This window comes from Notolabrus celidotus, chromosome 4, assembly GCF_009762535.1.
Source record: "Notolabrus celidotus isolate fNotCel1 chromosome 4, fNotCel1.pri, whole genome shotgun sequence".
In the NCBI taxonomy this organism is placed as follows: Eukaryota; Metazoa; Chordata; class Actinopteri; order Labriformes; family Labridae; genus Notolabrus; species Notolabrus celidotus.
In genome coordinates this window covers 3,426,865-3,450,796 of record NC_048275.1, presented here as the reverse complement: position 1 = coordinate 3,450,796, position 23,932 = coordinate 3,426,865, and the positions used below count along the sequence as shown (strand labels likewise).

The window sequence follows — 23,932 nt, the reverse complement described above, 5'->3', positions numbered from 1 at the left end:
TATTCTTCATGTAATCATGTCTGTATGATAAACAGCAACATGTATCAGCTGTAGATTAACAGAACACGCTCTGAATCTCTGTGGAAAAGTAAACAGAGATCGTAGCGGGGCCGGAAGCAGGCGACCAGCTATCAGAGAGACCAGACTGTCCTCAGGCGTTCTGCGTCAGCCCCTGCTGCGTAGGGGAGACGCAGGAGTAAAAATCAGCCTTAAGCCTGTAGCAGCAAAGTGGAGCAACTGTTTGAACGTATTTGGTCTCTTTGTGTCCCTTAAAAATTGACGAGTACAGACTAATGCCTCCGACTGGAGCCCAATGTTGTAGACGAGTCAGCAAACATCAAGTCCAAGCCGAGTCTTGGATCCTGAAAACCAGGACTGGAGGACCGAAGCAGTTTATCATTCAGCCTTTGTCGCAGCTTGCTCTCTTGAACTGCTAAACCGGAGCTACTGTGCTAATCCCTCATCGGGTCTTTTGAAGTGGTTTCATTTCTGATACATCGACAACCTCTCAACCTTTACTTTCTGCTCAATTTACCACCGGGGTCTGTCGTCCTCTCATAAATCCAGAGTCTGTTCCAGGTCAGCCAAGGAAAAGGTCTGTTATTAACCTTCATTAGCGGCCTGTTGAGGGCACATGTTGGTGAGAGCCAATCTCGGGCCTGTTCCTTGTTCTGCCTCAGAGGTTCACCTCTGGGGGTATTGAACCTCTCTCACAGGTATGCATGAGGCAGAGATTGGAGACACCTTCCTTCCTTCCTTCTCTATAACTTGTTCTGACCTCCTGTTCTTCTTTAGATGCTTCTTTGCATTTAAACAGTCATACTCCATGTTGTATTTTTCCCTCCCGTGCTCCATCATCCCGCTAATGATCCTCCTTTAATCGCTGTTTTAACTTGTCAACATGGTTTCACCATATAGTAATTCTGCCTGGGGCTGCGAGCTCCACTCCAAACCTCAGACAGCCGAGGCTGAGCAGCACACGTCACACCAAGACAAGCTGGTGATTATTTTCCGAAGCCTTTGAGGTGGTTGCTTTTGACAGTTTTAAGTGAGGGACTAATTCATCGTGCTAGCAGGGGAGCTACTCAGTGTCTGCAGAGAAATAATAGAAGACATTCTTTTCGTTATGTATCATAGTTTGGGATAATAAGGTGGCACTGTTATATAACCCACGCTGGGATACAGGAGGGTCAGGAGGGGATGAGTTTGTGTAAACATTTAATCTTTCATTTGAACAACATCTTTCCAGTCGATGTCAGGAATGTTCCTTTTTTGTTTACGTGGGTTTCGTTTGTCTTCTTTAGGCCGAGCTGAAGGAACAAAGCACATCAGAATATTTTTCCAGAGCGGGAGAAACCCAAGAGGCTTTAAACAGCTGCACAAAAACAAAGAAGACTGCTCTTCAGAAGATGTAAGTATGATCTAACGCAAAACTTTCCAAACCCCGTCAGTCAGAGAGGACACTGCTCACATCCTCTTCTCCTCTTTCAGAGCCAAACAAGCCAGCGTCCAGCGAGAGCTCTACGGCTCCATGACGGGGGAGCAGCTGATTGACCAAAGAGACAGACTGAAAGGGGAATTAAGAGAATCAAACCCGAAGGAGACGGCGTCCAGCTCGGAAAGGACGGCAGCAGACCACGAGGAGCCGTTCCCAAGAGCCTTAAATGAAGCTGTCGCTCAGTCTGCGACTACTCGAAAGCAAGAGAGTCTTCCAGACAGAGTCAGCCCACATAAGGCCTCTTTAGTCGACTTGAAACTCAGTCAGGAGACGAGCAAGAGCAAGAGGAGCAAGCCAAGTGATGCAGGGGAAGACCTTCACCCACAGAGGGCCAAGAGGACGTGTCTTGGAAGACCTCCAGGCACGATGCAGACCCGCTCCAACGAGGGCTCCTCGCAAACATCCAAGCATGACCTTCTTCCTCTGCAGCCCCTTCCTCCCGCCGAAGCCGGGGCAGAGGCAGAGTCCAAGGCTTTCCCAGTCTCAGAGTGCAGCGAAACCACACTGGAAGTCGAGCTGCTTACTCCAGGGAAACAGGCCCAGAGGCTCCCCCTCACAAGCAATAACACGGCACAGACAAACCAAAACAGGCTGGCCGCAAGTCTGAGGGGCCTATCTGTCAAGCCTGCATCCTCAGGCTCCTCTATTAGTTCCAGATCCACACTCGGAGAGGAGGGGAGTGAAAATGTGCCCAGAACCTCCAGATTACGACGACAGAAGAGGTCCTGAGGGGGGGAGAGGCGCTCTACAGTAAAGATGCCTGACGCCACAGAGATAGAGATGATATTGTGTCAGGCTGCATGTTTACTCCAGATGCATGTACGCCAGGCTTTTGTACATGTGTCACATTTTAACTGCAACATCTATTCTTTTCACATGTGCAGCACAGCCACACACACACACACACACACACACACACACACATCAAACACTGAGTGCAGTATGGCAGACGATACGTGAGCATTTCTGTTCTGCTTTGTCAAATATTTGAATCAGACTCGGCCTCCACCCATAAGTAGCCGTGGTCAAGAGAGGCTCGCGAATGAAAGTCAGAAAGCTTTAATTGGAGTTTAGATTTGGTTTTGTGTCAGAGATTGGGGATTTCAGACAGGCAGGAGCCATGCAGTACGTCATGGCTCTGAAACTCTGAAGCTCTGGCTCCTACGTGTCTGAAAACTGTCCGGTCTCCCCGCTGAAGCTCTGCGCTGATTGATTGCTGTTTCCAGAAATATTTCATCACCCCTGCTCTCAAGAAATCTACTCTTGTTGTTTCATTTCATCCTTACACAATTTGCTCAGCGCTTACCTGAAATGGATCCTTAAATTTGAAGCTATTATCCCCCCCCCCCTCCCCTCCTCCTCCTTTTGTTTTATTGAGTTTGAACCCAGCATGTTTGGGCGTACGATGAGCTTTGTGGTTTTGTTTTGGAAACAGCAGGTCGTCTACGGTATCGCAGGTTGAGATGTAGCGGCTGTCATCGCAGGGCTGCTGGAGCGTGGAGCAACCCGGGCAACAGTCCCAATTTAAACCCGAACATAATGACATAACTGTGTTTTAATCACTGGAAAGACGTTTTAACATGTAAATAAATTGGTTTTTCCCAAACATGAAGATGTCTTCATCAGTTCTGTGATCAGATTGCGTGAATTAAAAGTGCAGATTGTTATCCTGAAGCAGTCTAGACCGGCTAATCCTTCAAATTTGACTGTGACATTTCATCAAACTGCTGCATTTTATTTACTGATAGTAACTGATTCTTCTGTTCCAGTTTCAGTGAGAGATGAAGAGCAGGAACTTCTTCCAGAGACAAGATGGCGGATTAGTGAAGCTGACCTCTCTGTCTTAAGCTCTCATATGTTTAAGGCTTGTTTTGAAGAGGTGCTGATAATCTCCCACCCTGGCTTTAATCCTTTTAAACAGACTCTGCAGAGAACGTCTTCAATCAGGTTAAGCTGCGACTTGAGTCCAAACAAAAAGAGCATCATTGTCCAAGGATCATGAGGAGCGAGGGTATTTTGGTCTTAGTACGAGGAGGACATAATCAGCAGCAGTAAACACATTTGGACAGAGACCGCGCTCCAGTCTCCAGGAGCCGTTCCCACGCCAGCCGCATGTTTGGCTGGATGCATCACAGACAGACGCTTCACTCCGCTCTCCAGAACAAAGACAACTTTAATTCTCTTTTCATACAAAATATTTAATAAATATGACTTTCAAAAATATATTGCCAGATCAACACATAATTCTCAAGTTCATAACACAAAAGTCAAAAATAGGACAAAATGTTGCCATGATCTCAAAGGGTTAACAGATGAGATAAAACATGTTTGTCTTTAAGAGCCTCATTTTTTTAAAAAGAAACAAATGTGCACAGAAACAAAGCAGACTCTCTGAGCAAGGCAGTGTGTGTCGTCCGACTCTACAGTGTTCCCATCGCCCCCCTTTCTCTTCAAGTACTCTAAACTTATGATATTACGCTGACTAACGCAGATGGGAATTCTGGCATGTCATGTTGACTTGCCTTTGAAATGTGTCGTTGGGGTTAAACTGAAGCCGCTGAAGGATCTTTGTTCCCTTAAGTAATAATCCAGTAGTGGCAAGCAATATGTCTGCCACCATGTCGGTCCCTCGCAGCAGCCGCCGTGTTCTCGTCGTCCTAACCTCACTTGTCTTCAAATCGAGGTCCTGGCAACAAATAATGAAATGTCTAATGTGTGGAAGAACAAAAAAAAAAAAGTCTCTCTCGGGCGAAAAGTGTCCATCCTTTGTCTTCTTTGAAATTTGGCTTTGGAAAAAAAAATCAGGTAATTGAAAGAAATGGTGAGCTTCCACAGCTATCAAAACCTTCAAACTAGACAGAACATATAAATAAAAAGGAATGATATCTTAAGGCTCTTGATTATTAAGTTAATAAATCAAATATACACAATGATTAATAAAAAAATGTACATATCTACATGTTCTAAATCGACACATAAATTCTTCATATTGGCAGCAACTGCTGACATTGAACCCCCCCGTCCCTCCCGCCCGCCCCCAAAATAAAAATAAATAATAAAGTTGATCTTTTTTTTTCTCATTTGACAGTTGCTGAAGTCTAAAAGCTGAAAAAAGGCACTTTCTCCAAACGGAACTAGAAAGAACTCAAACACAAACTAAGATGGTTAGCTCTAGTGTCGAACACGTCGGGTCGTTTTTTAGTCATTGTACAACAATTACTCCAGGAGCCCCTTCCACGCGTCCGCTACGTTTAAAAGGATGAAATGCGGAGGAGGACATGTTGGATCTACAGTGAAATGTTTACCAGTGCCTCGTGTTTCCAGCCAACCAAAGCAACCGTCACTGCCAGTGTAAGCCAGCTTGTCAAAACTTAAATTAACACGGGGAATATCTGAAAATACTGAGGGGTCGCCGCTGACGTGACAGTGTACTAACTACACGTGCCAAAGCTCCCCCGCTCCACCCACCACCGGGGTGTGAAGGCATTAGGCTTGGTTGCACCGCAACACAGCTGTCTGCTATACAATGTAGTCCATCCTGTTTATGCTGTTTGCTGTCTCCAAGTCTCTGTTGTCCTGTTTATTAGTCCAATTGGGGTTTTTGGATGTAGAGTTGGGGTTGGAGATGGGCGTCTTCTCGTCCCTCTCCACCAGTGTGTATGCTGGCTGTTTGGCAAAGCGGCCCTTCTGTAAGTGCCTCTCCTTGTCGTCCTCATCCCCCTCGGGATGATTTGTCCTTATTTTGGCAATGATGGAGTTCTTGTTCTCGTAGTCTTTGATGGCCACCGAGAGGCCCACGTGCTTCTCTATAGGGTTCTTAATCTGGTTGAGCTGCTCCCGCACGTTGTTGGTCGTGTTGTCCTCGGAGCCGGTGACCGTCGTCCCGTTGTGGTTGCTCTGTTTCCGCCGGCGGCGCATGCACCACAGCAGGATGGAGACCAGCACCAGGACCCAGATGACGATGAAGACGGAGCTGAGGAGGGGCACCAGGTAGTCTGGAAAGAAAAGGAAGGACGGTCAATGAGGGGACGCACATTTAAGCTTCTGGAAATCTGCCTTGAATGAGTTAAAATAGACAAAGGACATGCAGTGAGGACCGACTGCAACCAGGAAGAGAGAGCACATCTCTCCCGTGTTAGCTTCTCTAAGCTGGCTCCCCTTAAATCCTCTTAAAGATCAGACTCCTTTATATCTTAAAGAGCTCATAGTGTCCTATTACCCCTCTAGAACACAACGCTCCCAACATGCAGGCCTGCTCATCATACCTACAGTCTCTAAAAGTAGTATGGGAGGTAGAACCTTCAGTTATCAGGCCCCTCTCCTTTGGAATCATCTACCAGTCAGGGTCCAGGAGGCAGACACCCTCTCTACTTTTAAGAGTAGGCTTCAAACTTTCCTTTTTGATAAAGCTTATAGTTAGAGCTGGATCAGGCTTGGACCAGCTCTTAGTTATGCTGCTATAGGCTTAGACTGACACACTGGGATCCTGTCTTTCCCTCTCTCTCCTCTGCCTACAACTACTACTATCATCTCTCTCTCTCTTCATCTCCCTCTATCCCTCTCTCCAACACGGTCTCAGCAGATGTGTGTCTAACATGAGTCTGGTCCTGCTGGAGGTTTCTGCCTGTTAAAGGAAGTTTGTCCTTGCCACTGTAACTTGCTAAATGCTGCAAAGTGCTCTGCTCATGGTGGATTAAGATGAGATCAGACTGAGTCCTGTCTGGAAGATGGGACTGGATCTGATCCGGTCTTGATGTTGGGTCTCTGAACATAGACTCTTTCCAAACAGAGCAGGTCTACACCGTACTCTGAGGAGAACATTTGTTGCTTTATAAATAAAGATTGATTGATTGAGGAAGACCAGCTGCTGAAAAGAGATCATCAGTTGGTTTAAACTTCCAGAGTAAGGGCCACCATGGTTGAAAGAGCCCCGCCCTCGTCACGGATTTAGTCATGAAATCCCATATCATGGATTTGGATTGATCTACCCTCTTTAAACTATGGACATAAGATGCCAAACTACCCAGCTAGAAGGCTTTTATGGATCTGGGACGTTTACTCTGTCCCTACATCCACCCTGCTGAATCATTAGCATGCTTTTGTCTGTGCACCCTGACCCCTGGGCCCTGCACAGAGAGGAGGAGGCTGCTTCTATTTGGCCGTGGCGGCGGTCTGCTGTCACCGCGCTGATGAATGGCGGACACATGTGGGAGTCTTAACTAGTCACAGGACGAGCCAATCTAAAGCCCGGCAGCCAACAGCTCTGCTCTTTCCATCCAAACCCTGGCTGGACTCTCCTAAAAGCTCCATGAGATGGCAGACCTGGGCGGGCCGAGTTACGTGGGAGGGCGAGGAGTTATTTTTCATACATGCACATTTCTCTCAGCTGCCTGCCATCGCTGTCTCTCTCAGGGCTTGGCTTCCATCTCTGATCTTTCTCAGGAGGGAAAAAAATTGAAAGATCCTCCCACCCTTTTTCTGCACATGCAAGTGTGTGCAAGTCTGAGGAAAATTCACAGGAAGAGTCGGGATGCGGTTCATACCAGTTTTGCTGGGGCTTGGCACGCGCACCTCTGCGATGGCGGTGATGATGGTGTTGTTCCCGTTGCGTTTGCTAACAAGGTCGATGATCCGGTCTGTGAGCTCTTTGATGGGGCTCTGGTCCAAGCGATGGTCCTCGGTAGACTGTCAGTGCCAAGAACAAAGTGAGGTTGGTTTAAGTTCAATCGTCCCCGCCATTTATCATGTTTACTCGCTGTCAGCTGACGACAGAAAACAACCAAACCTAAATCCTGCAGAGGATGCACGCTGCAGGCTACGAATCAAAGCGGTTTGGAGCGTGCATTAATGAAGGCAGAGGCTGGGAGGAGGAGGGGGGGGGGTACTTACGATGCAGACGTGGATCTCGTTGCTGGCTGAGAATGAGGGGTCGCAGGTTATGGACACAGAATGCTCCAAGGAGAAATTCTTCACTACGTAGAGACGCCTCAGCTGCTTACAGACATCCTCCACCGTCAGGATCTGCACAGGGACACGACAGGAAGCAGAAGTTACACTCATGGAAAAGAGACGGCAATCAGAAAGAAGAAGAAGAAGAAGAAGAAGAAGAAGAATAACCGCCTGAGTTTTGGCAGAACACTTCTCCACCTCATTTAGATTAAAGACCACAGACTCGTATGCTTGTCACTATCTGCTGTCATGCTTGTTAGGGAGCTGGCGGGAGACGGTCCTCTGTGGTGACAGAGTCGCCAGTGGTCCTATTTAGCTCAAATCCATAAGATCCTAAAATCAATCTTGAAGTGCGGTGGGGTTAAGAGGGGGCTGGCATGAGCAGCGGAGTCATGAGTGACTGATTCTCAAGAACAAAAAGAACTTCTATAAAAAAAAAGAAACTGGGAGAAAAGTGAAATGTCTTTTTTTCTCTTTGTTTAAACGAGTCTGTCGCTGCCTACTTCTGAGTTTCTTGGAACTCCAAATGCTTCTTATGACCTGAGCTTAAGAGATCTGTAAGTCTGGAAACTTTAGCTGTGAATCAAGTGTTGAAACAGTGACTTAAAGAGGAGAGCATGCAACAGTTCGGACGTGTGTTTACACCAGATTATGCAAAAATGACACAAAAAAATGCATCTAGAAGAAAACTGTGGATTTCAAACATCCTCCAAAATACAATCTGTGCAAAGAGTTTCAGATCATCCTCTCTGCAGCAGACACACGGTGCCTGCATCGCTGGTTTCTCACTCATTTTGATCAACTTTCATGGATTACTCTCAAATGCCTCATGTTCCCAAGATCTGTACAACCTTAAGGTAACATAACTTTAGTAAAAGATGCATTAGTTAGCATGTTTTTGTCTTGGATTACATCCAACAGGATCATGCAAGCAATGAAGCCCTGCAGCAAGATCCCTGCAAGCTCCTGGAGCGTGCAATTACATCGCAAGATTTCAAAACAAGGGGAAGGACAATTCAAAGAAAGGGATCTCCTTGTCTACTCTCAAGGCTCCTTAAGGTCATGATAATCTGAATAAAGATAAACTGACGTCTAAGCTTCAAGCTGCATAAAGCCTGAAGTCTCTGAGTCTTATTTAAAGTGTGTTCTCAAAGGTTACAAACACGACCGAGTTGCACGAGAGAAAGAAAAGCTAGAGCATTCTTTCCTGCAGCATCTAAAATCTGATCTCCAGTCTGGCATGTTTCTGGAGGAGAGCCGTGAACGTTTAAAAACCTGATCTCCTCGCCGCCCAGGTGACTCACCGGAGGCATGGTCTCCTTGTTGAAGGTGAAGGTGATGTTGGCGCAGCTGTTGTCCTGGAAACTGGAGCTGGGGTGGCACTTGGTCGTGGGCGGGGGAGGGTTGGAGCGCCAGCACTCTCCTAAGCCGATGCAGGGCTTCACGAAGCAGTGGCCCTCCCTGATGGGGAGGCAGCTGTGGCCCGAAGGACACCCGCTCCGGCCTTTGCCTCCGACGTGGCACGATGTCGGTCCACACCACATCTGGAGGGGACAGAGGGAGGAGTTAATGTCACGGGTTTCATGAGAACAGAGCTCAGGTCATTCAGTTTCACTCCTGACCTGTTCGCCTGCAGAATAATCATCTGTACTTGTTTTCAGAGTCCTGATTAACAAATATGAACATGCAAACACAAACTACAGAAACCTGCAAATCATCTGCATGTTACGTTAGCATGCTGGCATTAGCAGTTAGCTCAAACATCCACTAATCCTGTGCACAGCTTCCTGACCTGCAGGCTCTGAGTCTTCAAAAACATGTGCCAAATGAAAATTAAGAATCATTGAAGTGATGATTCTGGGATTAAAAGCAAACACAGTGTGAACACAACTCAACCACATCACTGTTAACACTCCACACGTCACATAAAGACAGAATAACCCACGAAACTAGCCTCAGCATTACTTTGTCTCGCCTTAGAAGCATGATGAATTTCCCGACGGGCTCAAATTCCTCGTCTTGCACACTCTGAATTATGATAACTGCAAAGCTGACGTGCTTAAAAGTGCCGATCCAGGATGATAAACATCGTACAAACATCAACATGTGACTCATCAGAGTCAAGGTTCTCAACTGGGTCAGGACTCTGGATGTCAACAATTAATCGAGTAGCACTTTTCTCTCCCGTGGAACAAACATCATGTGGTCTCATATTTGGTTCGTCTATCAGGGAGGTGTTTGAAGTCTAAAGCATGTTTGGATGTGAATCAGCTGACTGAAGGTGTGACGCTCAGCTGGGGGCTGCGGCTGAGTGGCTGAGTGACAGGTCTCCACGAGCGCTTTCTTTCTCCACCGCCGGACTGATTCTGACCCGGTTGCGCTCCCGGCTGACACCTGACCGCGTTCACATGATTATTTTTCTCAATAAGAACGAGTAGACAGAAAACTGGACACTGTGAGTCTGAAATCTGTTTCTGTTCAGTTCCCTTGTTGAAGTCTGAGCCTTCACTTTTATTACTGTATGTCTGCAGAGATTATGAGCCTGCTCCACATGATGATATTCAGCATGTTTAACATTTTGAACACCTCAATACGATCCGTAGATATTTAATACTGTCAGTTATAAACACTGTGTCGGGAAGGAAAATTGGATTCAGGGTGATAAAATGCATTTGGCATTGTTCTTGACATTTACGTTTCTTTAAATGATTAATCGATAATTGATCGTTAACATTCCCAAAGATCGATCACAGAGAATACTTAAAGCTTACATCCCTAGTCTGGACTCTAAAGCGGGTCACTGAGACATCTTCAGTCCCAGATGTGAGTCTGAAAAATAAGAGGTGTAGTTTAAAGTAGGGACAGACGCATATCGGCATCGGCCTTTTTTAAAAATCCAACGGCCGATAAGAGATCAATTTAAAACGGGGTTATTTTGGCTCATTTCTCCCTGCAGTTGTGAAAGATTAACATTTCAGTTATATTGACATTTTAGGAAACTTTAGGGAGATATTTATTTGTTTAAGTTTTCATTGAACTTTCTAAGACAGGGGTGTCAAACATACGGCCCGCGGGCCAAAACCGGCCCGCCAGAGGTTCCAATCCGGCCCACAGAATGACTTTTGAAATTACAGAGAAGACATTGACTGCAATTTTTTAATAAATGTAACTTGTATTTCAAATTTGTCCTACAGGGGGGGGGGCACCTGAATGGCACTACGGGAGTTTTTTCTCTCAAACTGAGGAAAAATAATATTTGCAGTTTGCATAATCCGGTGGAAAATCATAGACTTTTTGGACCGGCTGGGGGGTCCATAAAGGTCTAGTATAATCTATCTGTTCTTTTGCAGTAAACATTACACTCTGTGTCAGGTAAATGGGTAACCTGTGTGTTTGGTGTGTTTACAGCAGGTTTCAGGGCTTAAAGAATATAATATATGGCCCTATATGAGACTCATCATGGCGAGAAATACAACAACTGTTTTTGTAAAAAGATAGTTCATGAAATATAAACATTTTCAGAATGTACTTTGTAGAGTTTTTGTTATTTATAGGGTTATTATGTTATGATTTTACAGGTCCGGCCCACTTGAGATTAAATTGGGCTGAATGTGGCCCCTGAACTGAAATGAGTTTGACACCCCTGTTCTAAGACATGCTGCTGATCCTGGGAGCTCCCTGCACTTTGTGTTAGAATTTTAAAACAAAGATGTCTATAGTCTAAGATAAAAAAACCTTTTACATGTTGCAAATCTGAAAAGCTGTTTAATAGACAATGACTGCAAATGAATATCGGCTCCAAATATCGGTTATCGGCCTCCTGGGTTACTAATAATCGGTATCGGCCCTGAAAGAACCATATCGGTCTATCACTGGTTTAAAGTCTCTGCTGCTTCTTTATTTTGATGCACTTGTTTCTCTCGCTGAGTCGGACTGTTTATCACGCCTAAAGCTGGGCGTCGCCTGTAATTAAATGACTTAATAAAATGTGGGTCATGATGCTTCACCAGTTGAGATCCACTCTGAGATAGTGTGTGAGTATTTCTTTCATCCATTTCTATACAACCTTGTATTTTTAAAACTCTTGAAGTACTTGCAGAACTGAAAGCAGCAAATTTTGATCCATATTTTTTTAAATCTGATCAGAAAGTCGGTGAAGCAACATTTTAAATCTGCAGGATCTTGCATTGAATGTCTGCAGAGTTCCTCCTCGTCCTGAGATGTGCCGACAGCTCTGCAGATCAGAGATCTCAGCACTTCACAGGAGAGTAAACATGTGGAGGGGGGGAAAACCCGGAGCCACTGATTCGATTTCTCGTGGATTACAGCGGCTCTGACTCGATTGGATTCCTCTCCCTGCCTGATGTGAAACCTGCTCGGCGATGAGCATGAGACACACGAGTTACTGTTTCTGAGAATACCTGTGATCCCACGCTGCACCGCGTTCCCATATCAGACTCTGATTTAACGCCGAGCCGTGCAGATCGTGTTCACAGCGTGATGTGATTCCTCCTGAGGGGAGCGGTTTCAGAGAGGGAGGCATTGTTCCTCGATAATGATAGCTACTGTACATCACCCCGTCTTCACCCGCTGGGAGAGTCTAAACTGGCATCTGAAACCTTTTCCCAACACAGCCTTTGTGTTCCTTTTCAAAACAAGCTGCATCATCTCGAATCTGACACTCCCAAACCAGCTCCACCCCGAGACGCCGACAGTGACCGTGAGATCTGCGAGTACAGTTCAAGACGCAGCCAACCTCAGAGTCTCTCAAACCCCCGTGCTCTCTCTCTCTCTCTCTCCACAGAGCTGCTCCTGTTCGTCAACAATGACTTCATGCTCCTCACAGCTGTGCAGAGCCCTCGTAAAAACCTCCCTGCATCACTCAAAGCTTTGGCAGAGTCGCAGTCTTACCTTCGTGCACACAACTTTCCCGTTGGCACAGTGACACGTGTTGCAGTCCTCGTCCCACTTGACTCCGTCGGGGGTGACGTGTCCGTTCACGGAGCACGGTTTCCTCGTCACTGTGGGGAAAACAGTCAGAGTTACACGTTTGTTAATATTGTGCATAAAAAACAGCAAAATCAAGAGACGGCACAAAGAAAAGAAGACGATGTCGTGCAGGAATGTTTTTCCTGCATGAACTTTTTAAATGTTGAGGCAAAAAATGTAAAATGCACGAAGCAAACGGGTTTAAAAGAATCTGTAAAAACATGCAAACATGCAAAGTTAAAGCATTGGATTGAAGAATAAGAAGCAGCAATGTGCATGTTCTTATTTTAAACATGTACGCCTGATATGCACTCAATGTTCTACCTCTCAGCTACTTGGAGCGTATGAAAGAGCTGCATCTAAGAGTGTGGACAAAATATCTACGAGGCGATGCATCAAACTCCTGAATCATGCAACAATCCTCACAACACTGGTGCAAAATATCTGCAGATATTCCTGCATCTTTCTATTCTTCAGTTCATCAGATATCCTGATGCATCGTTACTTTACTGTCTTGCAATCTACTAAGTCCTGCAGAAGCATTGTACGCTGGTTTTATCAATATCAGGGGTCATGTTTCAGGTATCATGAGTCACCCTGAGAGTCTCAGCCGTGGTTTTGTGTGAGGATGTGATGCAGCGTGTCTTTGGTGATACCAGCTCTGAGGTGCAAAGAGTTGAACGGTCTCAAAATGTGTGCTGGAGCTGATGCAGAGAGGCTAGAGATACACTACCAGTCAAAAGTTTGGGAACACCTTCTCATTCAAACACTGTAGATTAATACCTAAGACATCAAAACTATGAAAGAACATATATGGAATTATTTAATTTACAAAAAAGTGTAAAACAAAGCAGAATATGACTGTTTTGGAAACGGCCTGCTACATACTACCTACTAATGTAGTAACTGCATCAAAGTCCTGAACCGTGCAACAATCCTCACAATGCTGGAGCCAAATAAGACTAAGAATTTAGTCTGTAGTCTGACTCTTCTGTTGGATCTGTGTTGCAGTACGCTGGGTCAGACTTCACTGGATTTCAAGTTTCAGAAAGCGGAAGTAAACAACGACCAAGCTGATAGAGAAACTGCTTCTTTAGCATCACTCATGATTTAGGGTGGGAAGGAGAAGGAGCGCTGTGCATTGTGGGAAACAGTACGCGAGGCAGGCTGCAGATTTTGCTCTTGTTCACTTACTACAGACTGAACTTAGACCAAAGCAGTACGTACTGCTAGTATAGTAGTCGGTTCTGAAAACAGCCTCTGTTTTATATTTTAGATTCTGTAAAGTAGCCCCCTTTTTCCTTCATGACAGCTTTGCACACTCTTGGTATTCTCTCAGTCTGCTTCATGAAGTGGTCTCCTGGAATGCATTTGTAGAATGACTTGCCTTCTTAATGTGTTTGAGACCATCAGTTGTGTTGTTCAGAGGCAGGGTTAGTCATTGATAGTCCTATTTGACTACTGTTGTAATCCAGATTATGGCAAAACCAGATTATTTCATAGTTCTGATGTCTTCAGTATTAATCTACAATGTTGGAAATAATTAAAATAAATAAAAACACTGCATGAGAAGGTGTGTCCAAACTTGTGTCTGTGTTGATGAGTTTGTTATGGTCGGGTGAAGCTTCGTACCTTCTTGACAGTGAGGTCCCGTCCTGTCGGGCGGACACAGACACCGGTACCCGTTGATCTCGTCCACACAGGTGGATCCAAAAGCACAGGGGGAGGACTGGCACTCGTTGATATCTGCCACAGAGGAGAGCGAGAGAGAGAGGGGTAAGAGACAGATCTAAATCACAGAGGTCATGTGTCACTCGAACGCCGCGTACGCACGGCACTTAATAAAACAAGCGAATGTGCTTTGAATCAGCCGGGGACACTTTGGCCCCCATGCAGCTTTATTAAAGGCAGCATCATTAGCAGGTATGCAGGAGCTGAAGGCTGGACTTAGCAGAACAAAGGCTTTGCAATGGGAAAGAATGTGGCCATCTGAAAGCCTTTAAGAGGGAAAACAATCTGTGTAATCAGTGTCAGAGAGCACGGCTGATTAGCTGCTGGCTCGCTAAGCCGGTTTTCCCCCGGGGGACAGCATCAGGGCCCGGCGGAGGCGGAGTGACACCGAAATGGCTCGGTCTGGCCCGCAGCCCAAAAAGCGCAGATAATTGGCCGGCTAGACCTTCTGAATGTGACGGTCTGTACCTGCCCTGACAGAGACGAGGAGGGTTAATACTCACTGATCCGGCAGTCTGGACCAGCGAAGCCTGCGGCGCACTCGCAGCGGTACCAGTTGTCCCCGTCCACGCAGGTGCCGCTGTTGTAGCTGCAGAAGAAGAAGAAGAGAAGAAGAGAAGGAGCATGAGAGGAGGAGGAGGAGGAACTGGAGTGATTTTCTCACCAGTCTGAGTATAATAACAGTTTATTGAAGGCAATTAAGGCAATCAGACTCGTTTTCATATTAAACAAGTGTGCATGTGTTTGGGAGTGTAGCTGCAGCGGTGTGTGGTTAAATAAGAGTCGCGCCTGGGAGTTCACAAAAGAGAGAGAGAGCTGATTGCATCCCAGGAATGACAGGGAGGGGTGAGAGAGGGAGAGAGGGAGAGAGGCAGCAGGTGAGAACCTCTGACACAGGAGGAGCCGCTTGTTTACATCGCTCTGAATCTACAGGAAATGTTTGGCTTCCACTTACCAAGGGTGGGGACTGCAGTCGTTGGTATCTACAGGAGGAGAAGACGAGAGAAAGGGAGGGAGAGAGAGAGAGAGAGAGAAGTGTTAGTTATTCTCACTCATGTTTGGTGCAACATGACAGCAGAGAGCATGTCTGGGCTTGCGTGTGCAGAGGCGTGTTGGGCCAGTCGGGCCTGGACGCCGCGCTGCACGCTCACTCTCTGCCTTATTAACAAAAACAGAGCAAACACTCGTTCCACTCTCACCCTCAAATATGAAATCACACCCCCCCCCCCCCTGCCTCCCCCGCCTCCTCACCGCCTCCCACAACACCTCCACACCCAGATTCCCACCCTGACTCCGTCCCCCCCCTCCTTCACAAAAAGTCGGGGAATTCATGTTTTGGAGAATATAAGTGAGGAGAGCTGAAGAACAAGCAGACATGTCACTGTTTGGACAGGAATGCAACAACGAGAGAGAGAGAGAGAGAGTGAGAGAGAGAGGGAGAGGGGTGTGGAGGGGGGAGAAACATCTGTCTCCACTTTCCTGAGCCCCTCTCCCTCCCTCCTCCTCCTCTTCTTCTTTCTCCTCTCATGGCCGAGAGAGAGAGAGAGAGAGGGAGGAGATTAAATCAGAAAAGGAGGTAGTGAGGTTTAATCAGACGCAGGAGTTCACCTCTGCACCCGGCAGCAGCAGCAGCTTTATCATCCTTTAATAGCAATAACTGTCCCCCTCTCATCCTCCCTCCCTCCCTCCCTCCCTCACCCACACTTACTCTGCGTGCACGTGGGACCCTCCCAGCCCTCCTTGCAGACGCAGGTGAAGGACTCTCCTTTCACCACGCAGGTACCGCCGTTCTCACAGGGGTTGGGGAGGCAGCTGGAGTTCTTGGCTGCAAGGAGAGAGAGCGAAACAGAGGAAGACGATCAGAGCTCGTAAACCTGAAACAGTCTTTTTTTTCTTTAGGGGTTTCCTCTGCGCCCAGGGAATCTGCATTCCTCCGCTTTGAAGTGCATTGTCAGTGCAATCAGGGATTTAAAGCGGATATCTGTCAGCGCTCACAGGAGAGGGAGAACTGGGCGAGCACGAGGAGGGGAGGAGGGGAGGAGGGGAGGAGGGGAGGAGGGGAGGAGGGGAGGAGAGGGGAGCGCTGACAGAGGGGAGAGGATCAAATCTGTTTGTGGACCTCTCAGATGTGACAGATCTGATTAATATCCCAGACAACACGGAGCTCTCCCACAGAGCTATTTTCTGACTATTACACATCAAACCCAAACCGCCGTGTCCGCCGCCGCGTGACTCACCGATGTTGCACGTCGTACCCTCCCAGCCCGGCGAGCACTTGCACTGGAAGGTGTCGACCTCGTCGTGGCAGGTGCCTCTGTTGTTGCAGGTCGCCTCGTCGCACTGACTCTCGCCTGGAGGGAGAGCGTTTCAAAAATGTGTTAGGGAGTTGCTCCTGGAGTCAACACGAGTCTGAGTAAACACACGCATACTGTATGGAAGATTGGGTAATTATACACAGCCATCAGCACATACCGTGAGCCTGCACAGACAGACTTACACGGGCGTGGGGAATAAACTCAAACAGGGCTCTTACGGGAGTGGCACGTCTTTCCCTTCCAGCCATTCTTGCACTCGCAGAAGAAATCCGTCACCAGGTCTCGACACGTCCCTCCGTTATGACAGGGGCTGGTGCTGCAGTCATCGATGTCTGGAGGAGACGGCGGACAGAGGAGACATTTATTTATATACAAGTCAAACATCATGAAACAGAAGCTTTAATAATCAGAGCGCTCCCACTCACTGATCTCGCAGTGGTCGCCCTCCCAGCCGCCGCCGCAGATACACTGATACACGCTGACTTTGTCGATGCAGGTCCCTCCGTTACGACACGGGTTACTCTCACAGTCGTTGATGTCTGGAAATGTAAACAATGTTAGAACAAACACTTTCTGAAGACCTGCAAACTGAGAGAGACTTTATCTGACGGCTCCAAACTTTAAAGCTTATAGTTAGAGCTGGATCAGGCTTGGACCAGGTCTTAGTTCTGCTGCTATAGGCTTAGACTGACACACTGGGATCCTGTCTTTCCCTCTCTCTCCTCTCTCTGCCTGTCTCTCACTTAACTCTTCCTGTCCCATTAAAGTTACTAACCATAGACCTTTCTGGAGTCCCTGAGCTCCCTTGTCTCGTAGGTTCCTCTGGATCTCTGCTGTAGATTCCTTTTTTGGGGTCTGTTATTCTTTCTTTCTTTCTTTCTTTCTTTCTTTCTTTCTTTCTTTCTTTCTTTCTTTCTACCCTTCTTTCTTTTCTTTCTTGCTTTCTTTACTTATTTCTTTCTTTCTTTTCTTTTTATTCCTTCTTACTTTCTCTCTTTCATTTCTTATTCCTTTCCTTCTGTCATTCCTTCCTTCCTGCTGTCCTCTTTTTATTTTTTATTTCTTTCATTCGTTCTTTCTCTCTTTTCTGTTCTTCTTTCATTCCTTATTCCTTTCTTTTTTCTTCTTTATTTCATTCCTTTGTTTTCTTTCTTTCTTTCCTTCTTTTCTCCTTTCTTTTCAGTTCTTCCTTCTTTCTTTCTTTCTTTCTTTCATTCCTTCTTTCTTCATTTCTCTTTCTGTCATTCCTTCTTTCCTTCTTTCCTGCTGTCTTTCTTTCTTTCTCTCTTTCTCTCTTTGTTCTTTCCATGTTTCTTCATCCTTTATGTCTCCTTTTCTTGTCCCGTCCTTTCCTTCTGTCATTCCCTCACCATATCTTCTCCTCTTTTTCTTTCTTCTGGTCTCCCTCTCTTCTCTCTATTCTTAGACCTTTCTGGAGTCCCTGAGCTCCCTTGTCTCGTAGGTTCCTCTGGATCTCTGCTGTAGATTCTTTTTTTGGGTCTGTCATTCCTTCTTTCTTTCTTTCTTTCATTCCTTTTTTCTTTCTCTCTTTCTCCTTCTTTCTCTCTTTTTTTCATTCCTCCTTTGTTTCTCTCTTTCATTCCTTCTTTCATTCTCTCTTTCGTTCCTTCTTTCTTTCTCTTTCTTTCTTTCTTTCTTTCTTTCTCTCTTTCATTCCTCTTTCCGTTCTTTCTCTTTTATTCCTCCTTTCTTTCTCTCATTCTCTCTCTTTCATTCCTCCTTTTTTTCTTTCATTCATTTTTCCTTTATTCCTTCCTCTCTTTGTTCTTTCCATGTTTCTTCATCCTGTATATCTCCTTCTCTTCTCCCGTCCTTTCCTTCTGTCATTTATTCTCCTCTTTTTCTTTCTTCTGGTCTCCCTCTCTTCTCTCTGTTCTTAAACCTTTCTGGAGTCCCTGAGCTCCCTTGTCTCGTAGGTTCCTCTGGATCTCTGCTGCTGTGGACGTGCCAGACTCCAGCTGCTACAACTACTACTATCCGTCTCCCCACTATCATCTCTCTCTCTCTCTCTTCATCTCCCTCTATCCCTCTCTCCAACACGGTAGGTCTCAGCAGATGTGTGTCTAACATGAGTCTGGTCCTGCTGGAGGTTTCTGCCTGTTAAAGGAAGTTTGTCCTTGCCACTGTAACTTGCTAAATGCTGCAAAGTGCTCTGCTCATGGTGGATTAAGATGAGATCAGACTGAGTCCGGTCTGTAAGAGGGGACTGGATCTGATCCGGTAAATAAAGTCCGGTGTATCCGTCTTCCTGTCGTTATATTTATAAATAAGTGTGTCCTACTTCTTCCTGCTTTGTCTCTCTGTCTGGGTTTTTCTCACGGTTAATTGGCAACATTGAAGCTTCTTTATTCTCCCTTCTTGTTTGTTATTAATTGCTCTATTAGTCACAAAGTCCTTTGTGTATTTATGCTGTGTGGGTGTGTGTGTGTGTGTGTGTGTGTAGGCGTGTGTTAATTGGTGTGAAGCCATTTGTGTTGCAACACCTTGTGTGAAACCTGCAGCACACAGACAGCCTGAATGATTGAATGAGTGATGAGTGAGGCTTACTCTCGTGGCAGTACGTCCCTCTGAAGCCCTCCTGACACTCGCAGCTGAACTGCCCTCCCGCCTGGCTCCTGCAGCGCCCGTGAGGTCCGCACACATTCGAGGAAATGTAACGCTCTCCTCCGGGCGTGCTGTTGGACGCCACCGCCACCGTGCAGCTGTCAATCACTGCAGAGAGAGGAGGAGGACGCAGTCAGACATACAGACGATCACACCGTGCAGAATCAGGAGGAGAGAAGTTCCTCGCCTCTGAAAACAGCGCTTCATAGAAGAAATAGAAGAAACGGCGATAAGCTTTTATGCTTTCATAAGCAATTCAGAGTGATCTCCCTCACTCTGCTGAAATCCCTCCTTTCCCCCTGTCTGATCAGGTTAGAGGGGCAGGGTGAGTCCGCTCCCCCTGTAATCACTTCATCCTTGCCAAGAGAGCGAGAGAGCGAGAGAGAGTCTCACCCTCAGCTATCTGGCTCTGTGGTTGGTCCACTCACTCAATTACACACACAGACGTAGAAAAATGTGCACGCTCACTGAGGGGGAAAAAGAAGAGGTAGCCCACCAAGTCATTACGGAGAACACACACAGAGCGATCAGCCGTCTGCCAGATTCTCAAGGAGCTCAGAGGGAGAGCTTTAGTGAAGGGATGGAGGGGGGGGGCAGAACCGGCTCACCTTGGTCCAGAGAAACTAAAGAGCGGGTATCACCCATGGACTGTATAAATATGGACGTAGACGGACGTAGGTTTGATTTTGACATGGTGGGGACATACTGCAACAGAAACCATGTTTAGCATTCATTAGTGGTTGCCTATGAGGGGGGACTACTTTCCTCTGGTGACTAACACTTTGTTGAAACAGCTTCTGGTGTCCATCTTTCTTTTCTCGCCTGCCAACGTCCTCAGACATGATCGCACCGTCAACACTGAGACCTGCAGGCGAAACAGCCTACAGGGAGCTCAGCCAATCAGTAAACAGACCGGTCTCAAAGACGTATGTGGGAAGCGGTTCTGAAGTGGGAAAGGATTTCAACTTTCCTTTTTTGATAAAGCTTATAGTTAGAGCTGGATCAGGCTTGGACCAGCTTTTGTTATGCTGCTATAGGTTTAGACTGACACACTGGGATCCTGTCTTTCCCTCTCTCTCCTCTCTCTGCCTGTCTCTCACTTTAACTCTTCCTGTCCCATTAAAGTTACTAACCATAGACCTTTCTGGAGTCCCTGAGCTCCCTTGTCTCGTAGGTCCCTCTGAGCTGCCGTAGACGTTCTGGACTCCAGCGGCAACAGCTTCTACTCGTCTCATCACTATCACCTCTCTCTCTTACTCCCCTCTATCTGTCTTTCCAGACTCAACACGGTCTCAGCAGATGTGTGTCTAACATGAGTCTGGTCCTGCTGGAGGTTTCTGCCTGTTAAAGGAAGTTTGTCCTCGCCACTGTAACTAGCTAAATACTGCGATGTGCAATGCTCATGATGGACTAAGGTGGGGTCAGACTGAGTCTGATCCTGTCTTGGTGTTGGGTCTCTGTTCATAATTTAACATAGAGTGGTCTAGACCTGCTCTGTTTGGAAAAGCGTCTTGAGATAACGTTTGTTGTGATTTGGTGCTATACAAATAAAGATTGAATGATTGATTGATGAACCCTTGAAGAGCATTTTTGTCCCCTTCAACCTTAATATTAATGGGGACATTTCAGCCATCGTTTAGGGACACGTCCCTACGGTCCATACACAACTCTACGCCATTGGACGTAGTATCCGTGACGTCACCCATCTGTTTCTGAAGCGCTGTTTTGAGGCTAATCGTCGGCGGCAGCCATATTGCTGCTGTCGAGTATTGTGACGTAAAGAGGCGGGCTTTGAGCCTCCTAGCCAACAGCTACAGTGTTCCCACCTGTCAATCAAGTCAGCTGTGCCTCTCATTGGAAGACTAGTAATCTCAATATCTTTAATATTACCGGATTATGAAAAAATTCACCCCCCTACAGTGTGTGCCGATCGAGAAACAAGCTATCCAGACTGCACTGGTCTTTTGAACCAGGCTGTAAACATGTTTATTTCTGCTGTAAAGATCGGCTTCTTTGAATTGGTGTGTATGTGGTTTCCAGTACTTCTGGTGCCAGCCTCAAGTGGACACTTCAGGAACTGCAGTTTTTAACACTTCTGCATTGGACTCATATTTTTAGAGGCTGCCGCTTAGATCGTACCTTTGCATGTGGTGGTGCGACAGTGGTCCTTGAGGTGCGAGCAGTTCTTGCCCTCGTAGTCCTCGGGGCAGGAGCAGTAGTAGTCGGTGGCCAGGTTGAAGCACGGCGCTCCGTTCTGACACGGGTTGGGCGAGCAGTAATCGATATCCAGCTGGGGTAGAAAAGGTACAGAAAAGGAGAGCGGTGAACATGATAGCTGACATACTTTCTGCTACACTAAACAGAGCGAAACCCACTGCATCCTCCCTGCAGGCCGTGCCAGGAAACAACACACGCACAGAGCCCAGACGGAGGGGAAAAACAAGGCAGAGACATGGGAGCCGTCCTCTGAGTCTGGGCTTCAGCGCTGAGGAATGTATCCCGCTGTAGCCAGGAGCAGCTTCAACAAAGCACTCCCTTTTAAAAAGAGGACTGTGGAACAACAGCCGTTTAAGAGGGTGGGGCAGGAAAACTTTACAACAAACCCAGAGATACAGTAATGCAGGGGGAAAGAGAGAGAGACATGTGTGGTCCTAGGAGTCGCCGTCGTACCTGGCAGAGGTTTCCAGAGAAGCCGGCGAGACAGAGACACTGGAAGCCGTTCACTTCGTCCTGACAGCGCCCGCCGTTCAAACACGGGGCGCTCGAACACTCGTCGATGTCCCTCTCGCAGTGCTCGCCGGCGAACCCAGGAGGACACACGCAGCGGTAGCCGTTCACCAAGTCCTGAAACGCAGACAGCATGGTTACACTCGTTGGTGCCGTGTGTTTGATTAACGGCTCCAAGAGAGGGTGGGGTCCCAACAATAACTGTCAAACCAGAGCGAGGAACAAAGACCAAGAGAGAGAGGAGAGGAGAGGGGGGGCACGATCACAGCTCTGCGATTGTTTCAACACATTTTCCTGGCACCGGATCAACACAATCATGTTTATGGTAATTCAATCCAGTGTGGTCAAGAAGCTTTCAGCCCCTCCTTCAGAAACCCCTCTGAACCCTCTCCCCCTCCGGTTCCATTTCAGAGAGGAATTCCACAACAGCTCCACTCGCTTTGGAGAGAACACTTTATAAAAGAAAACGCTGCAAACGTCACCGAGAGATAACAACGCAAACAAACAAGATAAGGCTCAACACGTACCTTGCAGGTTCCACCATTCTGGCACTGGTCCTTGCAGTCGTTTATATCTGCACGGGAAAAACAAATGTGAGGATTAATTCTGAACAGCTTGACTAAATTGGCCGTCTTTGAAAACAAGTCTGTGCTTTATATTTCCCATGCTAGGGGCCTTTAACAACATCGTCAGAGCGAGAGAGAGAGAGAGAGAGAGAGACAGAGAGAGAGAGAGGCCCTGTGAGAGCTGGATAACGTGGCTGCAGAATCAGTGCAACACACAGGATTGAGCAATCCCGTCTGCTGCCAAGTGAAACTAGTCCTGGGATTGTTTTGAGCCACCTCTAATCACCACAGCCTCGGCCACACACAGGCCTAATAATGAGACAGCAGATTTACTCCCTTCATCTTACGGCTTTAAATCACCCTGAGCTGAGCGAACACAAGGGACAGGACTGAAAGAGAGGCCGGGGGAAGGACATGTGTCCCGATCCCACAGCTGCAGCTGACAGCCTTTCAACTCACTGGTGTCGCAGTTCTGCCCGGTCCAACCAGGAACGCACTCGCAGAAGTATCCACCAATGAGGTTGCGGCAGGAGTTGGCATTGACACAAGGCTTTGCCTCACATTCGTTGGCATCTGGAGAGGGGAAAAAAGGGGGTTAGAGGCATTTGCATGTGCAGCTGACAGGCGTGAAGTGGTGCAGGGAGGAAGAGAGGCTCACCGATCAGACACGTCTTCCCTGACCACTGAGACGGGCAGAGACACTTGTAACCGTTGACCTGGTCCTGGCAGGTTCCTCCGTGGTTGCAAGGGTTTGGAGAGCAGTCATCCACGTCTGAGCGAGAGGAGGAAACTCTGGTTATTCAACGACGTAACTTCTATGAGAGACGTGATGTTTAAAAGGCTGGGTGCATTCTTACTGATGGTGCAGGAGGGGCCGCTCCATCCCGGTGCACACTGACATTCGTAGCCTTGGCTGGTTTCTGAGCAGGACCCTCCGTTAGAGCAGGGATTGGACAGGCAGGCGTGTTCCGCTAGGAGGACACAGAATATTTTTATGAGGGGGTAAGCTTTTAAAATGTGGATAAAGTGTGACTCCTTAATAGTTTCAATTAACTTGAATGAAACTAAAAAATACTTCAGTTAGGATCTCATATCAAAAGAATTAATTATCTGCATACAATAAGTATAAATTCAGCAAGCCTGAGGCGGGGAGAGCACACCTCCCCTCTATTTCATGTGCCAGGGAGAGCAGCAGCAAAGACCCCGAATGGAGCATCAGTGACGATACATATGACACGGGTGAAATCAGACTTGGCGTGGGAAGAGGTTTGCAGGGGGAGCATCAAGAGGAGGCAGGCAGAGCAGTTTAACATACAACAATGCACATCAGCATCTCCTTCCTTCGCCCAGGACGTCTGTCAGGAGAGCACACTCAGGGGTTGTCTCCTCTCCTCGACCAAATGTGCCTACGTGGAATGCCAAAGCATGAGGCGGGGAGAGCACACCCTTCTCTTTCATTTGAATACATAAAAAGGCAGGGAGAGCAGCAGCAAAGACTCAAATTGAGCATCAGTGACAATACATATGACACT

The 23,932-nt window shown here is 47.0% G+C and overlaps 2 protein-coding genes across 4 annotated transcripts in view; one reads left to right on the top strand and one right to left on the bottom strand.

The window, feature by feature from the left end:
* The window catches only part of slx4ip (SLX4 interacting protein), a 63,059-nt gene extending 59,949 nt beyond the window's left edge, over positions 1-3,110 (top strand). For all 3 annotated transcript variants that reach the window (XM_034681519.1, XM_034681520.1, XM_034681518.1), the window contains exons 7-8: positions 1,305-1,411; positions 1,492-3,110. In XM_034681519.1, coding sequence (XP_034537410.1) covers positions 1,305-1,411; positions 1,492-2,227 — 843 coding nt within the window. In that variant the 3' untranslated portion in view covers positions 2,228-3,110. The remainder of the gene's footprint in view (positions 1-1,304; positions 1,412-1,491) is intronic.
* Positions 3,111-3,675: 565 nt separating this feature from the next.
* The window catches only part of jag1b (jagged canonical Notch ligand 1b), a 43,039-nt gene continuing 22,782 nt past the window's right edge, over positions 3,676-23,932 (bottom strand). The window contains exons 8-26 of the mRNA XM_034681515.1: positions 23,258-23,371; positions 23,059-23,172; positions 22,860-22,973; positions 22,362-22,408; positions 21,778-21,951; positions 21,247-21,397; positions 19,051-19,215; positions 16,908-17,021; positions 16,701-16,814; positions 16,405-16,518; positions 15,876-15,992; positions 15,123-15,150; positions 14,671-14,756; positions 14,069-14,182; positions 12,359-12,468; positions 8,752-8,991; positions 7,388-7,519; positions 7,042-7,183; positions 3,676-5,493 (exon numbers count right to left, since the gene is read on the bottom strand). Coding sequence (XP_034537406.1) covers positions 5,018-5,493; positions 7,042-7,183; positions 7,388-7,519; positions 8,752-8,991; positions 12,359-12,468; positions 14,069-14,182; positions 14,671-14,756; positions 15,123-15,150; positions 15,876-15,992; positions 16,405-16,518; positions 16,701-16,814; positions 16,908-17,021; positions 19,051-19,215; positions 21,247-21,397; positions 21,778-21,951; positions 22,362-22,408; positions 22,860-22,973; positions 23,059-23,172; positions 23,258-23,371 — 2,666 coding nt within the window. The 3' untranslated portion in view covers positions 3,676-5,017. The remainder of the gene's footprint in view (positions 5,494-7,041; positions 7,184-7,387; positions 7,520-8,751; positions 8,992-12,358; positions 12,469-14,068; positions 14,183-14,670; positions 14,757-15,122; positions 15,151-15,875; positions 15,993-16,404; positions 16,519-16,700; positions 16,815-16,907; positions 17,022-19,050; positions 19,216-21,246; positions 21,398-21,777; positions 21,952-22,361; positions 22,409-22,859; positions 22,974-23,058; positions 23,173-23,257; positions 23,372-23,932) is intronic.